Below are 18,287 nucleotides of genomic sequence, written 5' to 3'. Positions count from 1 at the left end.
AGACGATGAATCTTCATTTCTAGAGTACTTTCATTTTCTAGCTGTGTCGCGCACCTTTGGTCCGTGAACTGTGCAGATTGAACTGCGGTGGCCGAAGAAGAAGCGGCGCGGTGGAGACGGCAGCAACGGCAGCGAAAGAAGAAATCCTCTTGAGGAGGCCGCGTAACGACGGCGACGCGACCACGAATACCGTCTACCTTCCTGTGCCTTCCTTTTCCGTGGGTATCCCCTCGGTGGCCTCTATAAAAGTTCGGAAGAGTCTCGACCGCACGCCACACGCGTGAAAGCTTGCAAGTGAAACGCTCGACATACCTCTTTTTCTACGTGCCTTACATTTCGGGAGTACCTCGAGCCTCCGGAGCGCACACGTGGAAGACAATGCGGACCACCGCGGTAAGTAACAACGCGCGCAAACACACATTCTTAATTATTGAGTTCGATTGTCGGTCTCTCAATGTACGTTGCCACCAAAGAGTACTCTCTAAAACCTTTAGAGTGAATTGTCACTCTGAAGAGTGAAATCTCACTCTTCAAGATTGAAAACCGAGCCATTCTTTCTCAAGGCTTGACTCAATTTTCACTCTCTTTAGAGATTCTACTGTAAAGAATTTAGAGAGTAGATTAACTTTAATTTCTATTCGACTTGCTCTTTTTCTTTTTATAATTCTTAAGGTCGGTTTCACCACTTCGGTTAATTTATCAGCCGATTATTGTATTGAAACTGATCAATTATGTATGCATTTGTCGTTAAGCAGAATTGACCAGAATCGATTAGACTCAGTGTTTACCACACTTAATCGACCGATCAAGATAATTGGAGATGATGAAATTGGCTCGTAGAACTATAGAAAAAAGGATGCAGAGTAATGCGTTTCTACCAATGCAAAATGTAAATTAATTCTTAGTTCAATTAATTTCAGTTCAATTTACTCTTTATCTTTTTTTTTAATTCTTAGAATAAAGAATAAGTTGAACCGTGAGATCAAAGTTAATTTACATAATAAATTAACTTTAATCTCGGTTCATCTTACACTCTAAAAAATAAAATGTTAATTTTAACTTAAAGACGTTTAGTGGACTATCTGAGACACGCAAAAATGTTAAAACTAACATTTTTGTGTCTCAGAAAGTCCACTAAACGTCTTTAAATTAAAATTAACATTTTATTTTTTACAGTGTACTTTTCATTTTTTTTTTTTAGTTAGAACTAGACTTAATCCTAACATTTCACACAATAACACATACTTTTCATCTCTCTCTAATTCTGAAGACAATAGTAAGTTGAATCGAGATTAAAATTAATTTATTATACATTGGTGAAAAACGAGCTTAGTTGAATCGAGATTAGAGTTAATTTACATTGCTAGAAACGGGCATTAAAACGCAGTTATTCAAAGATACAATCAGTGCATATTTTTTCCATTATCAACGTTAATTCACGTCCCTCGTGCTTAAAATTCAAAGATGAATGCGAGGCGACCGTTACATCGGCAAGTGAAATATCTCAATTAAATCGTCGCTTTCATTTATGGCGCAAGGCGAGAGATGTTGAAAAATTGAAGCGTATTATACGCTTGCCGTTTCGTTTGTGAAAATTTATATTTTCTCATATCGCGAATGACTGTACATCGTCCGTGTCGGGAAAGCGTTTTACATCGATGACTAATATGTTTACGACAAGTGCAATTTTTCTAAATCGAATGGAGTTCTCTTCGAGCGCGATCGAGACTCGAACGAACACTCGAGTCTCTTCTTCGCAATGTTCAAGACCGATTACTAAATTTAAACGTCGACTGACGCAATCCTCTTACCAAGTAAATGCGTAAGTCAATTGATCGAATGACCAGGTGCATTTAATGAGAGTAACTTTCGGTTCGTTCTTACGAAATCCTCGTGCAATCCATCGCTGGATACATCCAGCTCATCTCGAGCCTTTCGTTTTTCTCCTGCATTTTTCCACGTCGGCGAGGCATTATACGAGATTAATAATTTATAAGTATACGATGGAATTTGTCGAAAGGCATCTGGCTTATTTAAAATGTCCTTCAAACAACGCAGATGATATTTCATCGTCGGGGAGAACCGGTGGCGTTTACATCACCGACTTCGGTTAAACCGCCGTGGCGGTTGGTTCGGCTTTTTTTTTTTAGACGATGGAAAGTGATGGACGGTGATCGCATTTTCCCGAGGAGAGAAAAAATACGTCGAGCGTACATCCCACTGTGCATCGGCACGAATCTCCCGCGGATTAAACCGCTCGCGGTGCGAGCAAAAGTAAAAGGATCCCGCCTATTCTCCCGCTCTATTCACCGACACGGTCTCGATAATTATAGCGCGAAGGAAAATGGGGAAAGCGGCTCCAGCTCTAGCATGCGGAGCGGAGTTTCGATGCGGCACTAAAAGCATGATTAAAGATCGGAGCGGTCGTTAAGTAAGTAGGAAGCTTCGCTCGAGCGGAGTGAGTTATCGCGCACATCGCACGCCGCGGCGTCTTCTTCCGTTCACGCTAATGGCACATGCCCGTTCTACGGAATGGGAAACGCTATTCGGAATTAATGAACTCTCTTGCGGAAAAGATCAGGAATCGAGAATTCCGAGGAGGATTTGCCGGGCGGACGATTGACGTTCATTTAAGTGAGCCCGTCATTGCCGAGATTGAGCTCGCCTTCTTGCTTATGTGAGATTGTAACATTCTTCATTTAAATTATACTTTATTATAAACACGCGATGGACTCATATAGAAAGAACGGTTTTGTTAAGGTGTTTAAAAATTGGCTAGACGTATCTTAAATAATTTTGTTAGAAATAATTAAACATGTGTTGATATCCAGTCATATAATTATATTAAATAATTATCTAGGACGCTCAAATTGATTGCTAGAATGTTGCTCAAAACTGTTTGTAGTATTGCTCATTATGAACATTTTACATAATTATTTTAATAGTCCAATACAATTTTCAGATCTATATTTAACTAATTTTTTAAATTCTCCTTCTTTGACTTACTAATTTTAATTTGAAAATAATGAAATGTATTTTTTCATCTGTTAAATATTTGAAACTTAAATGATGAGTGTGTTGCATAAATATTATTTTTAATTTCTAATCAAAATTATGGATGACTTTTACATATTGAAATACAGTATTTGAAAATCTATTAAAGATTGTAAGCTAATCAGATTCTGAATAAAACGTGATCTTCGACCCTGTTTGGAAATTCATAATCAAGTAGAAAAAAAAGAATAAAGAATATAATGCGAAGTATATTGAAAGCTGTTAACGAGTTCCCTGACATGCGAATAATTCAAGAACATGCATCATGTCGTATTTATCTTTTTATCGAAGATAAATACGTGAATAGTCGCATGCATGATTACGAGTCAGATCATACAGGAATTCATAATAAACGCGTCATTGTATTCTTACAATTTGACCGATAGCGGTGAGAAATTGCTAAATAGAAATGTCTGAAATCGCATTGAGTTCTTTAAGCAAGTTAAGCAATATCATGTCGTGTATTTCATCCATTCACCCTGAATCGCTAGACGACGTAATCTGTAAAATAAATTACTATTACGCGCATTTTATCACGAACGTGATGTATTCGACATGCCAATCGTTAATGATAAATTATCGACAAATTATTGATTATGCGGAGAAAGTATTGTAGCGTAAATTACACCCAAGACATGTTTTCCAATAAAAAAAAAATGATATATATATGTATATTCCATTTAACATTTCTTGTAAGTTGGAATATGATGTTGCAATATTTTGTTGTACTGAGAATTGCCAATCAATTTTAAGTGTATTTTTACGAATCGCATTAATAAAAATTACTATACATGTTGTAAAAGTTATGTAAGCATTTTAAATTGGATCAGATTAAAATTTATATGTATACTGAGAAAAAAATTACTAAACTTTAATAACATTTTCAACAGCATTAATTAAATTTATTTATATTAAATAAATATCTACTTAATAAAAAATTATAATTAAATCAAATTAATGATTCTTGTACCAAGTAGATATGTTTATATTTAATAAATATTTAATTAGTTATTATTTAGAGAAATATTTATTAAAATTTAATACATTTTCAGTTTATAACGCTTATGTTGTAATCAATCTTTTGTTGCTATTCAAAAAATCCTCTTATCAATATTGTAATTTTTATTAATAACAAAATGTACAACTTGCATGAAAGCGATTGCACTGAAGTCGCACTAAAATTTTATTCTGAGTGGAATTTAATTTTGTTTCTGATTTGGAAAAACGTTAAATTATTCAAATAATCAAAACTATTCTTTTTGCAAAATACATAACGCAGGTAAAATTTTTGAAAAGTATCACAACTTCCGTTGCATGTAATGCCGTATATATCTCAGGATAGCAAAATCTTCGTTGTAAACTTTCGCTACACTCTCTTCGAGCACGTTAACATTGCAGTCACGATCATCATGAAGCCTATTTTCTCTTTTAACAGAGCACGATTTTTGCGATCGTCTGCTCGTCGATCGCACTAACGGTCGCGAAACCGGCGCCGGAGCCACCGGTGAACTCATACTTTCCACCCTCTGGAGGTGGTGGCGGTGGCGGAGGCGATGGCGGCGGCTACGGGCCGCCAGCTCCGGCTTACGGCCCGCCACAGCAAGCCCGGGTGATCCAAAAGCACGTGTACGTCCACGTGCCGCCACCAGAAGCACCGGAGTACAAAGCGCCCAAGCATATACCGCAAGCACAGCCGCCCCAGAAACACTACAAAATAGTGTTCATCAAGGCGCCAACTCCGCCGACGCCGACCGCGCCGCAACTGCCACCGCTGCCGCAGCAGGATGAGGAGAAGACGTTGATCTATGTCCTGGTGAAGAAACCCGAAGAGGCGCCCGATATCGTGTTACCGACGCAGGCACCGACGCAGCCTAGCAAACCGGAGGTCTACTTCATCCGCTATAAAACTCAGGTAACGATTTATCTTTCAATTTTTTTTGATGATTCGACGATGTAACCATCGTCCATTCATCATGTTCTACCATTTCATACCAATATAGATTAACTTTCTTATGTGCTATAAAACTCAGGTAACGATTTATCTTTCAATTTTTTTTGATGATTCGACGATGTAACCATCGTCCATTCATCATGTTCTACCATTTCATACCAATATAGATTAACTTTCTTATGCTTACTCTTTGTCTTTTTCTAATCTTTAGAATTAGAAAAAGACGAAGAGCAAGTTGAACCGAGATTAAAGTTAATCTATGTTGATGAAAATAGGCATTACTCTGACATTCTTGATTTAACTTATGTCTGTGTATTCATCTTTCCCTAATTCTTAAAACTGGAAGAAAGTAAAAAGTAAAATCGTGATCAGACTATAGATTAAGATTAAGATTGGATTGGAATTTAACTGATCAGAAGAAAGAAAACCAATATCAAGTTCAATGAACTTTACTTTGATTGATCAAATTACAATTCAATCTCAATCTCTAGTTCGATCACGGCTTTACTCTTTGTCTTCTTCTAGTTCTAAGAATTAGAAAGAGTAAATTAGAAATATATTAAAATTAATCTACACTGGTAAAAATGATTCTAATTCATGCGGTTTTAAAAAAAATGATGAAATTGCTTAAGCGCGCGAATTCGAGCCTTGGCAAGAATAACGACGTCTTTATCATCGGATAAGTGTAGTGCGTTGCGTAATTTTCAGTTACTCAAAGCATAAATGTTGCTCAAACGCGTATACATGTACGGACAGTTATTACTTTCAAAGCAATTTATCGAGGAGCGATTTCGGTTAAACGACGAACACTGAAAGATGAAAGTATCCCTCGCGGCATGTAAATTGCTCATTTCGATGATAGGAGCCGAGCGGTGCGGCGCATGTTTTTGCTTCGAATATGAAGGAATCCGGATGTTAGATGCGAGATATTTGCACGTCATATATTTCAGACGACCTTACAGTTAATCGGACGCGAATCATCTTTCCGCGGCTCAACTATAAAAAAGAAAAACGAAACTACCAAGGTGATTGCCGTGTCGACGATTTGAGTAATTATGGAGAGTTTCTCTTCAAGTGTCGTTCCCATAACGCTTATCTAAGTGAACTTGTCGAGATTTCTACAACAATCGTAGTAGGTTTTAGGGATTAATTGTATTGTATACACTCTATGTTGCTATAACTCTTCGTTACAAAAGATATCTTTCACTATACACGTTGCGCTCTGCTTAGTAAACTACAAATATCTGATCGAAACCCTTGATCTACTTTTTTTGTCGATCAGGGGATATTCTTCGATTAACCGCTGAAAATCTCTTCTAGCCTAAGTCGCTTTCCGAAATTGCTTGGCTTGCTAGGTAAACTACAGATATATCGGCAAGATTTAAAATTATGCGCGAATACGAAGACTAACTACCGAACTCTGCTAATTGCCATCACAGAAAAGATCATGGCTGCGTGATAGCCATAATATATAAAATTCATATATGCGTGACACGTGTCATCTCTCTTTTTCTCTCTTGTCTTGTCTCTTACGCATTTATTTTTATGCATTACAGAAGGAGCAAGGTGGCGGCGAATATGGGCCACCGGGGCAACAACCAGGGCAACCCATCGACAGTTACGGAGCACCACAACCGGGTCCGGGCCCCAGTGGACCATATTAGGCTCATCGCACGAGAGCACCCTCACCACCCTCGAGACTTCCGGCATTTTACGGAGACAAATCTTTAACGGTGATTATTCTCGCAGCCGTTTCGCGATACGTGAGCGCGAACGCGCAAGCCCGGATGGATCTTAATAATTTTAGGAGGGATGTATATATCGCCTATATCTCGTAAGATAGGCCGCATGGTGTTTTAAAGATGCTTAAAAGGCAGACGCTTCGTGTTGTTAAAGCCTATGATGTCGCTCGCGTACACACATATACAATTCACATATATATTCACACTCACACATACGCATACATAACAAGTTCTTGAACGACCGAGTACATTTGGTTCTCTGTTAAAACATAAAAAAAAGAATTATTTTTAATATTTTTATATACGAGACGTCGATGTTTCTTTTGTATCTTTTAAGAAAATAATTTTAAATACATTTTTTATATCAAAACAATTTCTAGTATTATTAATCACTTCTCTCACCACCTTTCTCTTTGCCAGTTTTATCTCTCTCGTTTCTTACAATCTATTTCTCTCTCTCTCTCTCTCTCTCTCTTTCATATTTCTCGTTCATGTCTTACTAATAATGCAATACAAAATCGAAATTATTGAAATCTAGACCACAAGCGCACTTGCAAGCATTAATCTTTAAACAATGTTTTAGAATCCTGAAAATCTATACTCAAAACATATATCTTTTTCCGGCACATATTATTTTGTTTAACTAAATTTACAATTATTATAATGATAATAAAATGAAGATATTTGGAACGTGAGATTCCAAAATAAGGTATTCGTAAATATACAATACTTACGGTTTGCATTAGCATTAAATATGAAACGTACAATCAGCGTGTGAATTTTAATTTTTTCTCAATTTAATAATTATAATTCCCAATTATAATTGCCAAACAATTATAATATAATTATAAGTATACAGTTAATTATAGTTAAATTTCCAAATTAAAATTCACACTTCCGCGGCTTATGAACTGGGTACAAGAGTGTCGCATCAAAAGAATCATATTGGATCGTCTTATTAGTTTCAATCTTATAATAAATGCTATCGGCAAATGCAATATAGCTTCTGATTGAGCTACAATTGTATAGTCTTATACAACAACAAAAATTTTATAAATCTATACGCGACTATGTCAAAGATTCCAGAGACTGGGATCGTACTTGAGATCGATAAATTAAAGTTGTTAGGCAAAATACTACAAATAATTTCTTGTCGATCTAACTCGATCATTGAATATGATAGGGTGTCAAACGATCATAAAGCAGAGTCTGGACATTTTGTATATCGAACTGGTATCTACTAGTTTCTCTTAATTTCGATGAGCTGTGTGTTCGAAGGCTGTGTGCGTAATAAGAGCTGCGTATTCCTACTACAATACGAATAGATAGGTAGATCGTTGTTAGACTTTTACCTACAAAAATAATTGCGAATATATAAGATTGAAAATCGCTCTTCGCGTTACTTTATACCGTATACTGATACTAATGCAGCGTGCGTATATACGGTAGAAGGTACACACCCGACTAGAATTACGGTCTGTTATCGTCATATTTACATCTAGAGAGGTATAGTAAAACGCAGTTAATTGCATTAGTTCGGCCAAACGTAGCACTACGGTTAAATATATATTTCAATTGAAATCGTGCATAATATCGCATATTTGACTATATTGTTTTAGCTGTTTTTGCGCTTACAAAATCACGGTATTATTCTCTAAATGTTCTCTGTAATGCAATTTCTCTGAATTTATTTTTGCGAATAGATGTTCTTATTGCGGTACCTAGATACACAATTGCTTTCTCCTTCGTGTCTTTTTAGGATATTATGATACTTGACTAGCTAACGCAGCCGCTACTATTGTTATCATAAGTCCTTATCACTAAAAGGCATAACGCATTTTAACAGATTTTATTACTGATGGAATATACGTATAAATAAAACTTTGTTCAATCGAATACGCTAGCTATACAAAAATATGATTGAAGACGCAAGAACGTATTATTGTAGGAAAATACTGAAGTATCTAGAATTATTGTTAGTGTTTCTTGAATTTTCGTGTCGTAAAGTTTGATCGTAGAAACTTCCAAGTACAGGCACACGAAATTACCGACCAGCGGATCTTTTTTTAAACGGTGCATCGATTTACAAATTAATAATGTTCTTAATAGTAATATCCGTATATTCTACTACTATCGCTATTTCATTTCAGCAACAGATTCTTCAAAGGAATTTTGCGAAACTCGATCGTCGAGGATATATTTAAGCGATGAAAATTCAACATCATGTTTTAAAGAATTCATAACCGTTACGAAACGCGATAGTAATGATAATATGCTTTATTCTTTCCCGTATCTTCCGTGTTGGATATGCACTATCACATTTCTTTTGAAGACTAGTAACTGTAAGTGAATGTAACAGTCATCAGCGTCCATTACACTACAACTGTATGTCTTCTAAAGTATCGGTTCGAGCGACGGAAGGAAAAACAAGTACAAGAGCAATACCTTAATATCGAGGAAAAAAAAGAAAGATCGTGTCATCTTATTCTTGGTGCGATCGCTGACGTTCATGCCTTTGACCAAGCAACCGTTTAATGTACGGCGCGAGCAGCGGATAAGAAAGGAAGAACACATGTCCGCAATAATACATACTAGCGTAAACTTGGTTATATCGCGGATACGAGAGAAGTACGAACGATACGAGGCTATAGCCCATGAAAACAAAAGTGTAAAGCTTCAGAAAGATCCAAGCGAGAACGCGTGCTTCCCATCGTATTTTCAGCATCGTTTGTACTATCTCACTGTTCTTTAATACCGGTCCAATCTAGGAAAAATAAAACACATGGAAAATAAGGATTAAACAATAAAGAAGCAATCAAATTTTGAAAAATCTTGCAAAATTCTGTGTGAGCAATGATACTTACGTCTCGCTCGAAGTATAATACAACAAACTCCATAAAGAAACAGTGATAGTATCCGGAGTGAAAACCGTGCCAGAGAGCAAGGAAAAGCAGCGTCATTATTTGACTGTATATTTTTGAACCTAGAAACTTCAGCCTCTTGTAAATGTATTCCGCACACCAGTGATTGGTGTTTATGTTGAAGGAGAGAATGTAGTCATTGAATTGCATGGTAGTTTCGAATGTCCGCAATTTAACATTCGCGCAACCGTCCCACTTAACACGACCTTCAGAGTCTTTTCCATTATATGTAAGACCAAAGACGATGCAAACCTGATATCAACAATCGATATACACAAAAGCACATATTACAAATACAGATAAATTAAAAAATTATATTTCAATTGTACATACTCCTTCTGTGATTAGCCAAACGCTGATGTATTTGTAGAGATTGATGCGGCCCCACAGGCCGATTACCAAGCATTTCTTTATTAAATTTAACTTCTGGAATGACGGTTTAAAGAGGTACTGATCAGAAACGTAAAGTGTACCGATTTGAAATATCACTACATATATGAATCCGATAAAAGCTCGTAAGAATCCCGCCGACACACAATCTGGTAGCTTGATGGCACCAGTTTGAGGATCCTAAAATATAAAGCGTGTTATTTATATTAACTGGACATATTTTCTGGAGAACTAAATGATCCCCGAATTCGTCGATAGACATTTAAAAGCTATTAGACTAGTATTTTTCCAATTTATCAACGTACGCGTTCTGCAAGCTGACCATTAACATAGTCCAAGTATCGTCGCATACTGAACTGCGGTCCGATCAGGAAGGCGCCCGGAAAATAAGCGTACGCTGCAATTTCCAACAGCGATGGTCGTTCCTTCAAGATAACTCGCTTTTGACTATCGGAGAGCTCCTCCTACAATACAGTCAGTGATCGTTACGCCTAGGAATGAATGAGATAATGGAATTATGAAAAAAATAGCGTTTCGTACGTCACGTTTTTGACCGTCCCATAAATTAAATGCAAGCCCTATTAATCTAAGGGTTAGCACGCACTGCGGCATTGTCCATTTTATATCGTAATCTTGGGTACTGGTGGTGTAATAGCCTGTATTGAAAAATAATTTCGTTTAAATGCTTTGCAGCTCGAAACGATCGACGAAAAAGAACGAGAAAACGATGAAGGTTGTCTACGAACGCAAGCAAATGATTGTAAAACTAAAAAGTAATATTTCGATAAATTATACAACAAAGATTATTACTATATGATAACAAAAATTAAAAATATTTATTATTTCATATCGCCCTTAATTGTTCGAATGATTAAAGTTGTAGTGCCAAATACATAATAATATTATGGCAGATAAAGCCGGCCACATATGTTGAAGTAAAGTTATCAAGTATGCGTGCACAAGCATACTAATCAAGTCTATCGTGTAGATAACAAAATTGCACAATTATCGCAAATACAATACACATATCCGATAAACTTGCACAAGTATACCTGATAAGAGTTTACTTGAAAGTATGTCGCTGGCTTAAGATGTTACAATACAAAAAAATTGTTTTTCATTATCATTATAATTGTTTACTTTTAACGTAAGATATGTTGTACTTCTTACACCGTTCTAGTTTCCAAGACAAAGAATGTGAATTTAAATTATAAATCAAAAAAGATTCATTGTTGGAAACCCCTTGAACACATTATTCCGAGTCCACGATCGCGCCAGATAGATCGAGAATACTAAATAGATAGTGCCGCAGGGTAAATATGTAAATGGCGTGGACCGGTTTTTCGACTATAAATAAATTTGTAAATTTGGTATTGTGTTGCTTTACCGTAAAGTAGGTACGTCATGTTGAAGAGAAATGTTACTATGACGGATAGCCCGGTGCTGCCGAGAACCGTCAGGATGAGATACGTTCCGCATACCGCCGTTGATGAATGAAGTATGTTATAATCTGCAAAATCATTATTATTACTATAATCGTCTTTATGAATAGATAAACGCCGGCGTGTCATTTGCGTGTCAATCGAATTGAGATACTGTTCAAATAAATTACCGTAATTCCAGTAACCAATTGAGAGACCGCACGCTATGAAAAATAAGTGCTGACGAATGGGATCTTTGCCGTAGAGTGTATACCTATGAAAAAGAGCAACGGGGAATCCTGAAATCAAATTACATAATTTCGTATTATTCTCGGTCATTGCAACTCAACATTATTTCAATAATTTTCTGCGTCCTCCTTTTTACGTTTTTTCATTTGTATATCAATTTTGAATGAGAGTAATAAATGTTAATCTTGATATACAAATTTTATATAAATACACAAAATCTATACATAAAATCTATACATTATGATTATAAAAAGCCTTTAAAAATTTGGCCAAAGTTATTTATATATCAATGTTTTAATAAATTTTGTTGTGTGTTTAGAATGATTGTTTTAAATTAAAATAATAAAAAAGCATATAATATATGTGTCATGTAACATACATGTTACATATGAACGTATTAAATATGTATACACTATACATATATTGCATATACATACATTTGTATATATTAATATATGTAACATCGCTATGTTGTGCACAGCAACAAATTATAAGAATAAACGGTACTTGTTGAGTTGCTACATATTGATTAAGTGAATTTTTTAATTCATCAATTGATCAATCGTAGTTCGCGTAAATACAACTTTGCTCCGTAAAAGCTGCACTTGCAGCTAATGTATATCATTATATCATAATGTATTCATTTATCATAAACACTTTTAAATAGTGTCATTATAAATATCTTATGACATCAGCAAAGGAAAGCAGATACGTTCAATTTTTTTTAGGTTTAAAGTTAACATTTCAGATGTTATGTTTTAAAAATGAGATTTTAATCAGACTTTTTCTATTTGCATACATGAATGCAATAATTCGTGTGTTTAATTAAAATAAACCATATTTAAAAAATATCGTCAAATATCAAATACTAATGCTTATTTTAAATAAAATTGATTACTTATTATATACATGGAGAGAATTTTTTTTTTTAATTTACCCTGAAAATATGGTGATTGTGGTACAATACAATATTTTAAAGATTTTTACCATGCACTTCAGTAAAATTGATCAAACTTATTTTATACTTTATTGTAGTTTTATTAATGAATGAGAGAGATTTATATTAAAATTCTTCGAAATATTATATACACACACACACACACCACCACACACACAATGTTGTCCCACGGCTGTCATATTTTCAGGGTAAATTCTAAGAAAAAATTCTCTCCGTGTATAAATTGTATCCAAATGAGCTTTGTAAAGCTAGCAGGACTAAATCAGTAAAATCAAATCGGACCTATCGAAATTTTTAGTACTCATTTTGTACTAAATTGTACCACTAATGATAATTTTGTACCAAGTGTGCCATTTCGAAAAAAATCATGGCGCTGCTGGCTTAATATTAAGCTGGCATATTAAGGTCCAATTCAAAATAAAAAAAAAAAGAAAAATAATATCAGAAATCAATACGATTGAATTTGTACTATTTTGTACTGCCAAAAACAATTCTATATTATGTATCATTTCCAAAAAAACAGTGACGCTGATAGTTTAATAATTAAAAAAAACAACACAAGGGCAAAAATTAACACAACTGAATTTGTACATACCATTGAAAGTAAGTTAATACTTTACATGTTTACACCTTAAATGATTTTATTAGTATATATAATACTTACAATCTATGAGGTATTCCACGTCAAATCGGGCACCATTGAAACATCATTTTATTTTTTTTTAATTTGCTAACATATGTATTCTACAGGTAACAATATGAAATAAGTGTTTCGCGAAAAAAATATGAGATTTTTTTTGTGAAGTTATTGACGCTTATAAGTTGCATACATTTATAAAAAACGTCGCTCATGCGAACATTCAATAATTATATCGTCGAAACCATTAGTAACGTCGTACAAAAAAAATTCAAAATTTAAAAGTCCAATTCTAAAGATCTTAAATTGACTAATATTAATATATATCCAGGCAAATAAGAGCTAGAACACAGTTATTATTTGTGTCTAATTATACAAAATTTTTTCCTCCTTTAATTCATATATTTTAAAAACAAAAAATCAAAAAATCTCATCATTTAACGCTTTATATTTCAGCCAGCGTAAATTCAATAATAATAAAAAGAGTTCTCAATAAACAAACTAATATTAATATATATTCAGGTAGATAAGAGCTAGAACACAGTTATTATTTGTGTCTAAAAGTTGTATGAAAAATTGCTTTCGGCGTTGGGTCTATAATATTTTGATATTGTTTTGATACAATAAAAATATTCTAATTATCACAATTTAATAGTATAAAAATTAAGGAATTAGAACTGATATTATATTACTAACAAAGATAAAATTAACCTATTTTTTATCGAAGAACTCTCTGAATAAGTGCACATGGTGCAATAAATTGAAGTAAAAAAAAATAGTTTGTCTTACTTCATCTTATTGTGCCATGTGCACCAGTTTATCGATAAAGAACAGACTTTAAGAAACGATAATTAATTTTCAAAATGACAATCTAGTGAGTCTATTTTTAAAGAAATTTCAGATTAATAACGCGAGTATAAAAAAGTAATATGTAATTATAAAGTGTCCCCTTTTTTAAAAAGTCGCATTTTATGTACAGGATGTTTTTCAAGTAGCAGGCACTAATCATATAGCGCTATTCCTTATTAAAAATTGAGTCGAAAAGTCCTCTACAATTTTGCAATTTTCGCAATGTTGACAAAATATTAATTTCTAAAAATTGCCGAATAAGAGCATATCCGGCTTCCCAACCATTAACTATTACGAAAGTTGCAAAATAATAGAGGACTTTTTGATTCAGTTGTTGATCAAGAATAGTATTACGTGATTCGACAATCGCTTATATATGATTCTAGTATACATCAATATATCATAGTATATTACGCTATATTATGTACAATGTAATATATAACAAACTATTATACCATATTTTATCTCTTGTACGATAATACAATTATAATATGTAATAATATAATTATAACATATTATTATATATATATATATATATGCATACAATAATATCATTATATATCATATATATGTCAGCCAATAATTGTATCGTTTTTTGGAACTCATTTAAATGTTCAAAATAGCTTTATCTCGTTCTCTGATAAGTTATTGTAGTTATAACTAGAAAATTTAGGATTATAATAAAACTAAGTTTTTATCAGGTAAAGTATAAAGAAAAATAGAGAATAATACCGAAGATAAAGTCTTTCTCTTTATTGTCTTATTTTATTTTACCACTTTCTGTTTTATTGAATCTCATTATTACAGATATAACTAGTTTCATGCTGGTATTCTTGCGCAATCTGTCTATTTAAATTCCGTGTCTCTCGCTCTATGTTCTGAGCCTTTATCCTTGAATTTATATCGCACACGAAAATCTATAATATACGTAACGTACTATAGTATTTTCGTGTGCCACATTTTTCGAGAATAAGAGACCTCTGGGCACGTATCATGAAATTGTGCGGAATGGATTCCGATCGAAATTATTTAATTATTCCCTACATTTCTATCGTGTTTTCTAGAGAAAACGAAGTAATTTCGATCGGAATTTATTCCAAATAACTCTATAAATTCCATAATATGTGGCCTATTCTCTTATAATCAAATTATGATTTTGCTACGAAGATCTTAGTACAACTTTACCTCTATTTAAAAAATATATATATTTCATGCTCTCTGTCATTACTCGACTTGTGGGAATTAACTTATACGTAAGAAATAAAATTATTATTATTCTTAGTAATCACATCTCGAACGCTATAAATATTTAATGCGTATTTTTGAATTCAGCTCTACTAAAAACGAGATTGAGAATTTGGCTTTATTTTAAGACGGAATAGATCACATCTCTTTTCTAAGCAGGGAATTATAGCGTAAGGCAGTTATATAATGTGACGCGGTCGTAAATAAACATAGCATACTACCTATGTTTATATATCTGCAGACATGAATATGCACGTCCGCACTTTTTATTCCTATATCTCGGATTTTTTACATTGATTAAACACATAATTTGATATAATCACTACATTCGTTTTTTTTTAATTGACCAATTAATGGTAGCTGATGTCTACTGACATTCCTTCTTTCACTCAGTAACACATAATTATAATTACAGATAATATGTTATGTTTATTTACGACCGCGTCACGTTAGATAAGGGCAAAATACAAAGTACAAAGTATTTATTATTTAATAAAAAAGAATTTCAGGAAATGAAACGTGATTGTCGATGTTAAAACAAAGTTCAAATAATCCATGAGAGGATGCATTCCGTTAGTCACTGCAAGTACTGAAAGTTTATAGTTCACATTACGTATACTATAGATTTTCATAGTGTATCTATCATGGAACAAGTCGGAATGATTTCCGATCGGAATTGAAGATCATTTATACTGGCCATAAACTGTTACTTTATGCCATAAACTGTAAGAAATGGACGGTGCTACATGGCACAGTCGAATGTGAGGAAAATAATCGACTTTATTCCTGTGATTGGTTAATTTTTTAAGTTTACGGCTAGCATAAATGATACTTTATTTTGTTTTCCTTAGAAAACACAATAGAAATCTAGGGAGTAATGATTTCATTTAAAAAAAATGACTTTATTTTGACGTCACTTTAGTTTGACTGTTTATTAATGTAAAGAATTAAAATAAAGTTATTTTAATTTTTTATTGATTCTTAAACTGGAAACACATGAAAAGTACAGGCAATAGGAACAGAAAATAACAAAGTTATAACAAAGTTAAACAACAAAGTTATTTCCCTAAATCATAAATTTAAATCTATCTTATATATATATATATATATACTAGACTGGACGCTTTCTAATAGGTTGAAATCTTTTATTCCCTGTGCTTTTCATTGTGTTTCCAGCTTTATGTGTACCTTAGAATGTAGTGAATAACAGCTGAACGCAGCCAAGATCCGAATCGGCGCACATGCCTTTACGGGACACGGAAATGAGACAGCTTGAGAACGAGAGGCTGATAGTGAATGCGTGCATTCTAACGATTAGATGAGCAACCTTCACATTGAGGCAATTACGCCGTTATAGCTTACCGTCAACTATGTACATACACGCTATAACGACGTAATACAGCGAAGCTAGGGATGCCCCCGAAGGGATCAAAGAGGCAGGGAGGGGAGGGACAAAGGAATACGGGGAGGGTAGTCCCATGTCGGCGATTGAGCGGAGTCATGAATGAACGCGGATTGATTTGTCCGGAGCAGTCCGGAGTGAAATGAAAAATCTCGAGAATGGAAAAGAGAGAGAGAGAGAAAAAAGAACAGAGAATAGAAGACGAGGGTTCTGACTTAGGATCCCACGATGAGGAGAACGAATCGCCCTTTGTCGTAACGTAACGTTCGAGAGGTAACAACTAACATAAAGGAGAGAAGAAACGGTTAGGTTTACCCAGTAGAATCGAGATGAGGAGACGCAGTGCGGCCTCCGGAGCACCCAGGAATGTCGACAGTCTCGCCAGCCCGCCCGGGCTGTGTACCACGTTGCTCATGATCAACGATGGAGGAGAGAACGGCGCAGACGGCGACGGCGACGGCGACGACGACGACGCTTGTCAACACGCAGCGGCGTCGAATGTACGCGGCAAATGCTACAGCATGGCCGCGCCGTTACGCGCGCGTGTCACACCTTTAATCAGCAGCGGCGATTGCCGCCAACTACCACCGTGACCACCGTCAATAACGCGCTAACCGTGCTCGCTATACTCACTATCGAGCTGACGAGCTCTCGGCAGCTCTCGGCGCGGACTGCATGGAACGCCCGCGATTAACCTTCACCACCGTCGTCGCCACCATCACCACCGACCGTCGCAGCGGCGGCGGCGAACGTGCGCGGTGCGCGACGGCGGGGTGACGACGCGACGCCGTTACCGGGACGACAGACGACGCGGTTCGAGAGAGCGTCTCACCGCGTCAGTGGCTTCGTCAGTTGCATTCAGAGAAAGCAGCTTTCAAACTGTTGTAAAATTCTTTAATTATTGGCTTATACATTTAGGCCACATTTTGAAATATAAAAAAGTTATTTGTTTATCTATAAAATAAATAATCTCTGTATCGCAATAGAACTTTGCATAAATCATCTTGAATAGATTTAAAATACTTATGCCCAATTTCTTCACTTCTAGATAACTTTATCCAACAGATATCTCTCAGAATACAATGGAGATATCTCCTAAATAAGGTTATCTGCAACTTATCTGGAAGTGAAGAAATTGGGCATTAGACAAAAAAAATGGAGAATATTGTTGATTAAAATAACTCAAAATATACATACATATTATAGTATATGGATACTACATTATTGGAGTAAAATTTTCTTTGAAGAGGATATTTTGAAATGCAGTTTTATATATAAATCTACTGACATACTTTTAGAGGAACTGACATACTAACAATGAGACTAATCATATTAAGAATTTTACAATTAGAAAGCTACTTTTTCTGCTAAATGCAATCATTGCATTCACAAGGTATAATTTATAAGTAAATCAAATTAGACATAAAAAATTTAGATTAAATTATAAAATAGAACAGGACATAGTCAT

The 18,287-nt window shown here is 34.7% G+C and overlaps 2 protein-coding genes across 2 annotated transcripts; one reads left to right on the top strand and one right to left on the bottom strand.

The window, feature by feature from the left end:
- The first annotated feature begins 253 nt into the window (after nucleotides 1–253).
- Nucleotides 254–6,836, top strand: LOC108765336 (proline-rich proteoglycan 2). Its single transcript, XM_018514014.1, has 3 exons — nucleotides 254–393; nucleotides 4,490–4,966; nucleotides 6,562–6,836. Exons 1-3 carry the CDS (start codon nucleotides 379–381, stop codon nucleotides 6,667–6,669), a joined length of 600 nt encoding a protein of 199 aa, XP_018369516.1. The 5' UTR covers nucleotides 254–378; the 3' UTR covers nucleotides 6,670–6,836.
- Nucleotides 6,837–7,647: 811 nt separating this feature from the next.
- Nucleotides 7,648–17,537, bottom strand: nes (lysophosphatidylcholine acyltransferase 3 protein nessy). Its single transcript, XM_018514018.1, has 8 exons — nucleotides 17,135–17,537; nucleotides 11,671–11,778; nucleotides 11,446–11,568; nucleotides 10,599–10,714; nucleotides 10,364–10,522; nucleotides 10,002–10,238; nucleotides 9,612–9,920; nucleotides 7,648–9,511 (listed from the first exon to the last, which is right to left on the bottom strand). The coding sequence occupies exons 1-8, from the start codon at nucleotides 17,232–17,234 to the stop codon at nucleotides 9,230–9,232; spliced, it is 1,434 nt and encodes a 477-aa protein (XP_018369520.1). The 5' UTR covers nucleotides 17,235–17,537; the 3' UTR covers nucleotides 7,648–9,229.
- Nucleotides 17,538–18,287: the final 750 nt, after the last annotated feature.

This window comes from Trachymyrmex cornetzi, unplaced genomic scaffold (genome assembly GCF_001594075.2).
Source record: "Trachymyrmex cornetzi isolate Tcor2-1 unplaced genomic scaffold, Tcor1.1 scaffold482, whole genome shotgun sequence".
In the NCBI taxonomy this organism is placed as follows: domain Eukaryota; kingdom Metazoa; phylum Arthropoda; class Insecta; order Hymenoptera; family Formicidae; genus Trachymyrmex; species Trachymyrmex cornetzi.
The sequence above is the reverse complement of the archived record's forward strand: the minus strand, read 5'-3'. Positions and strand labels throughout refer to the sequence as shown.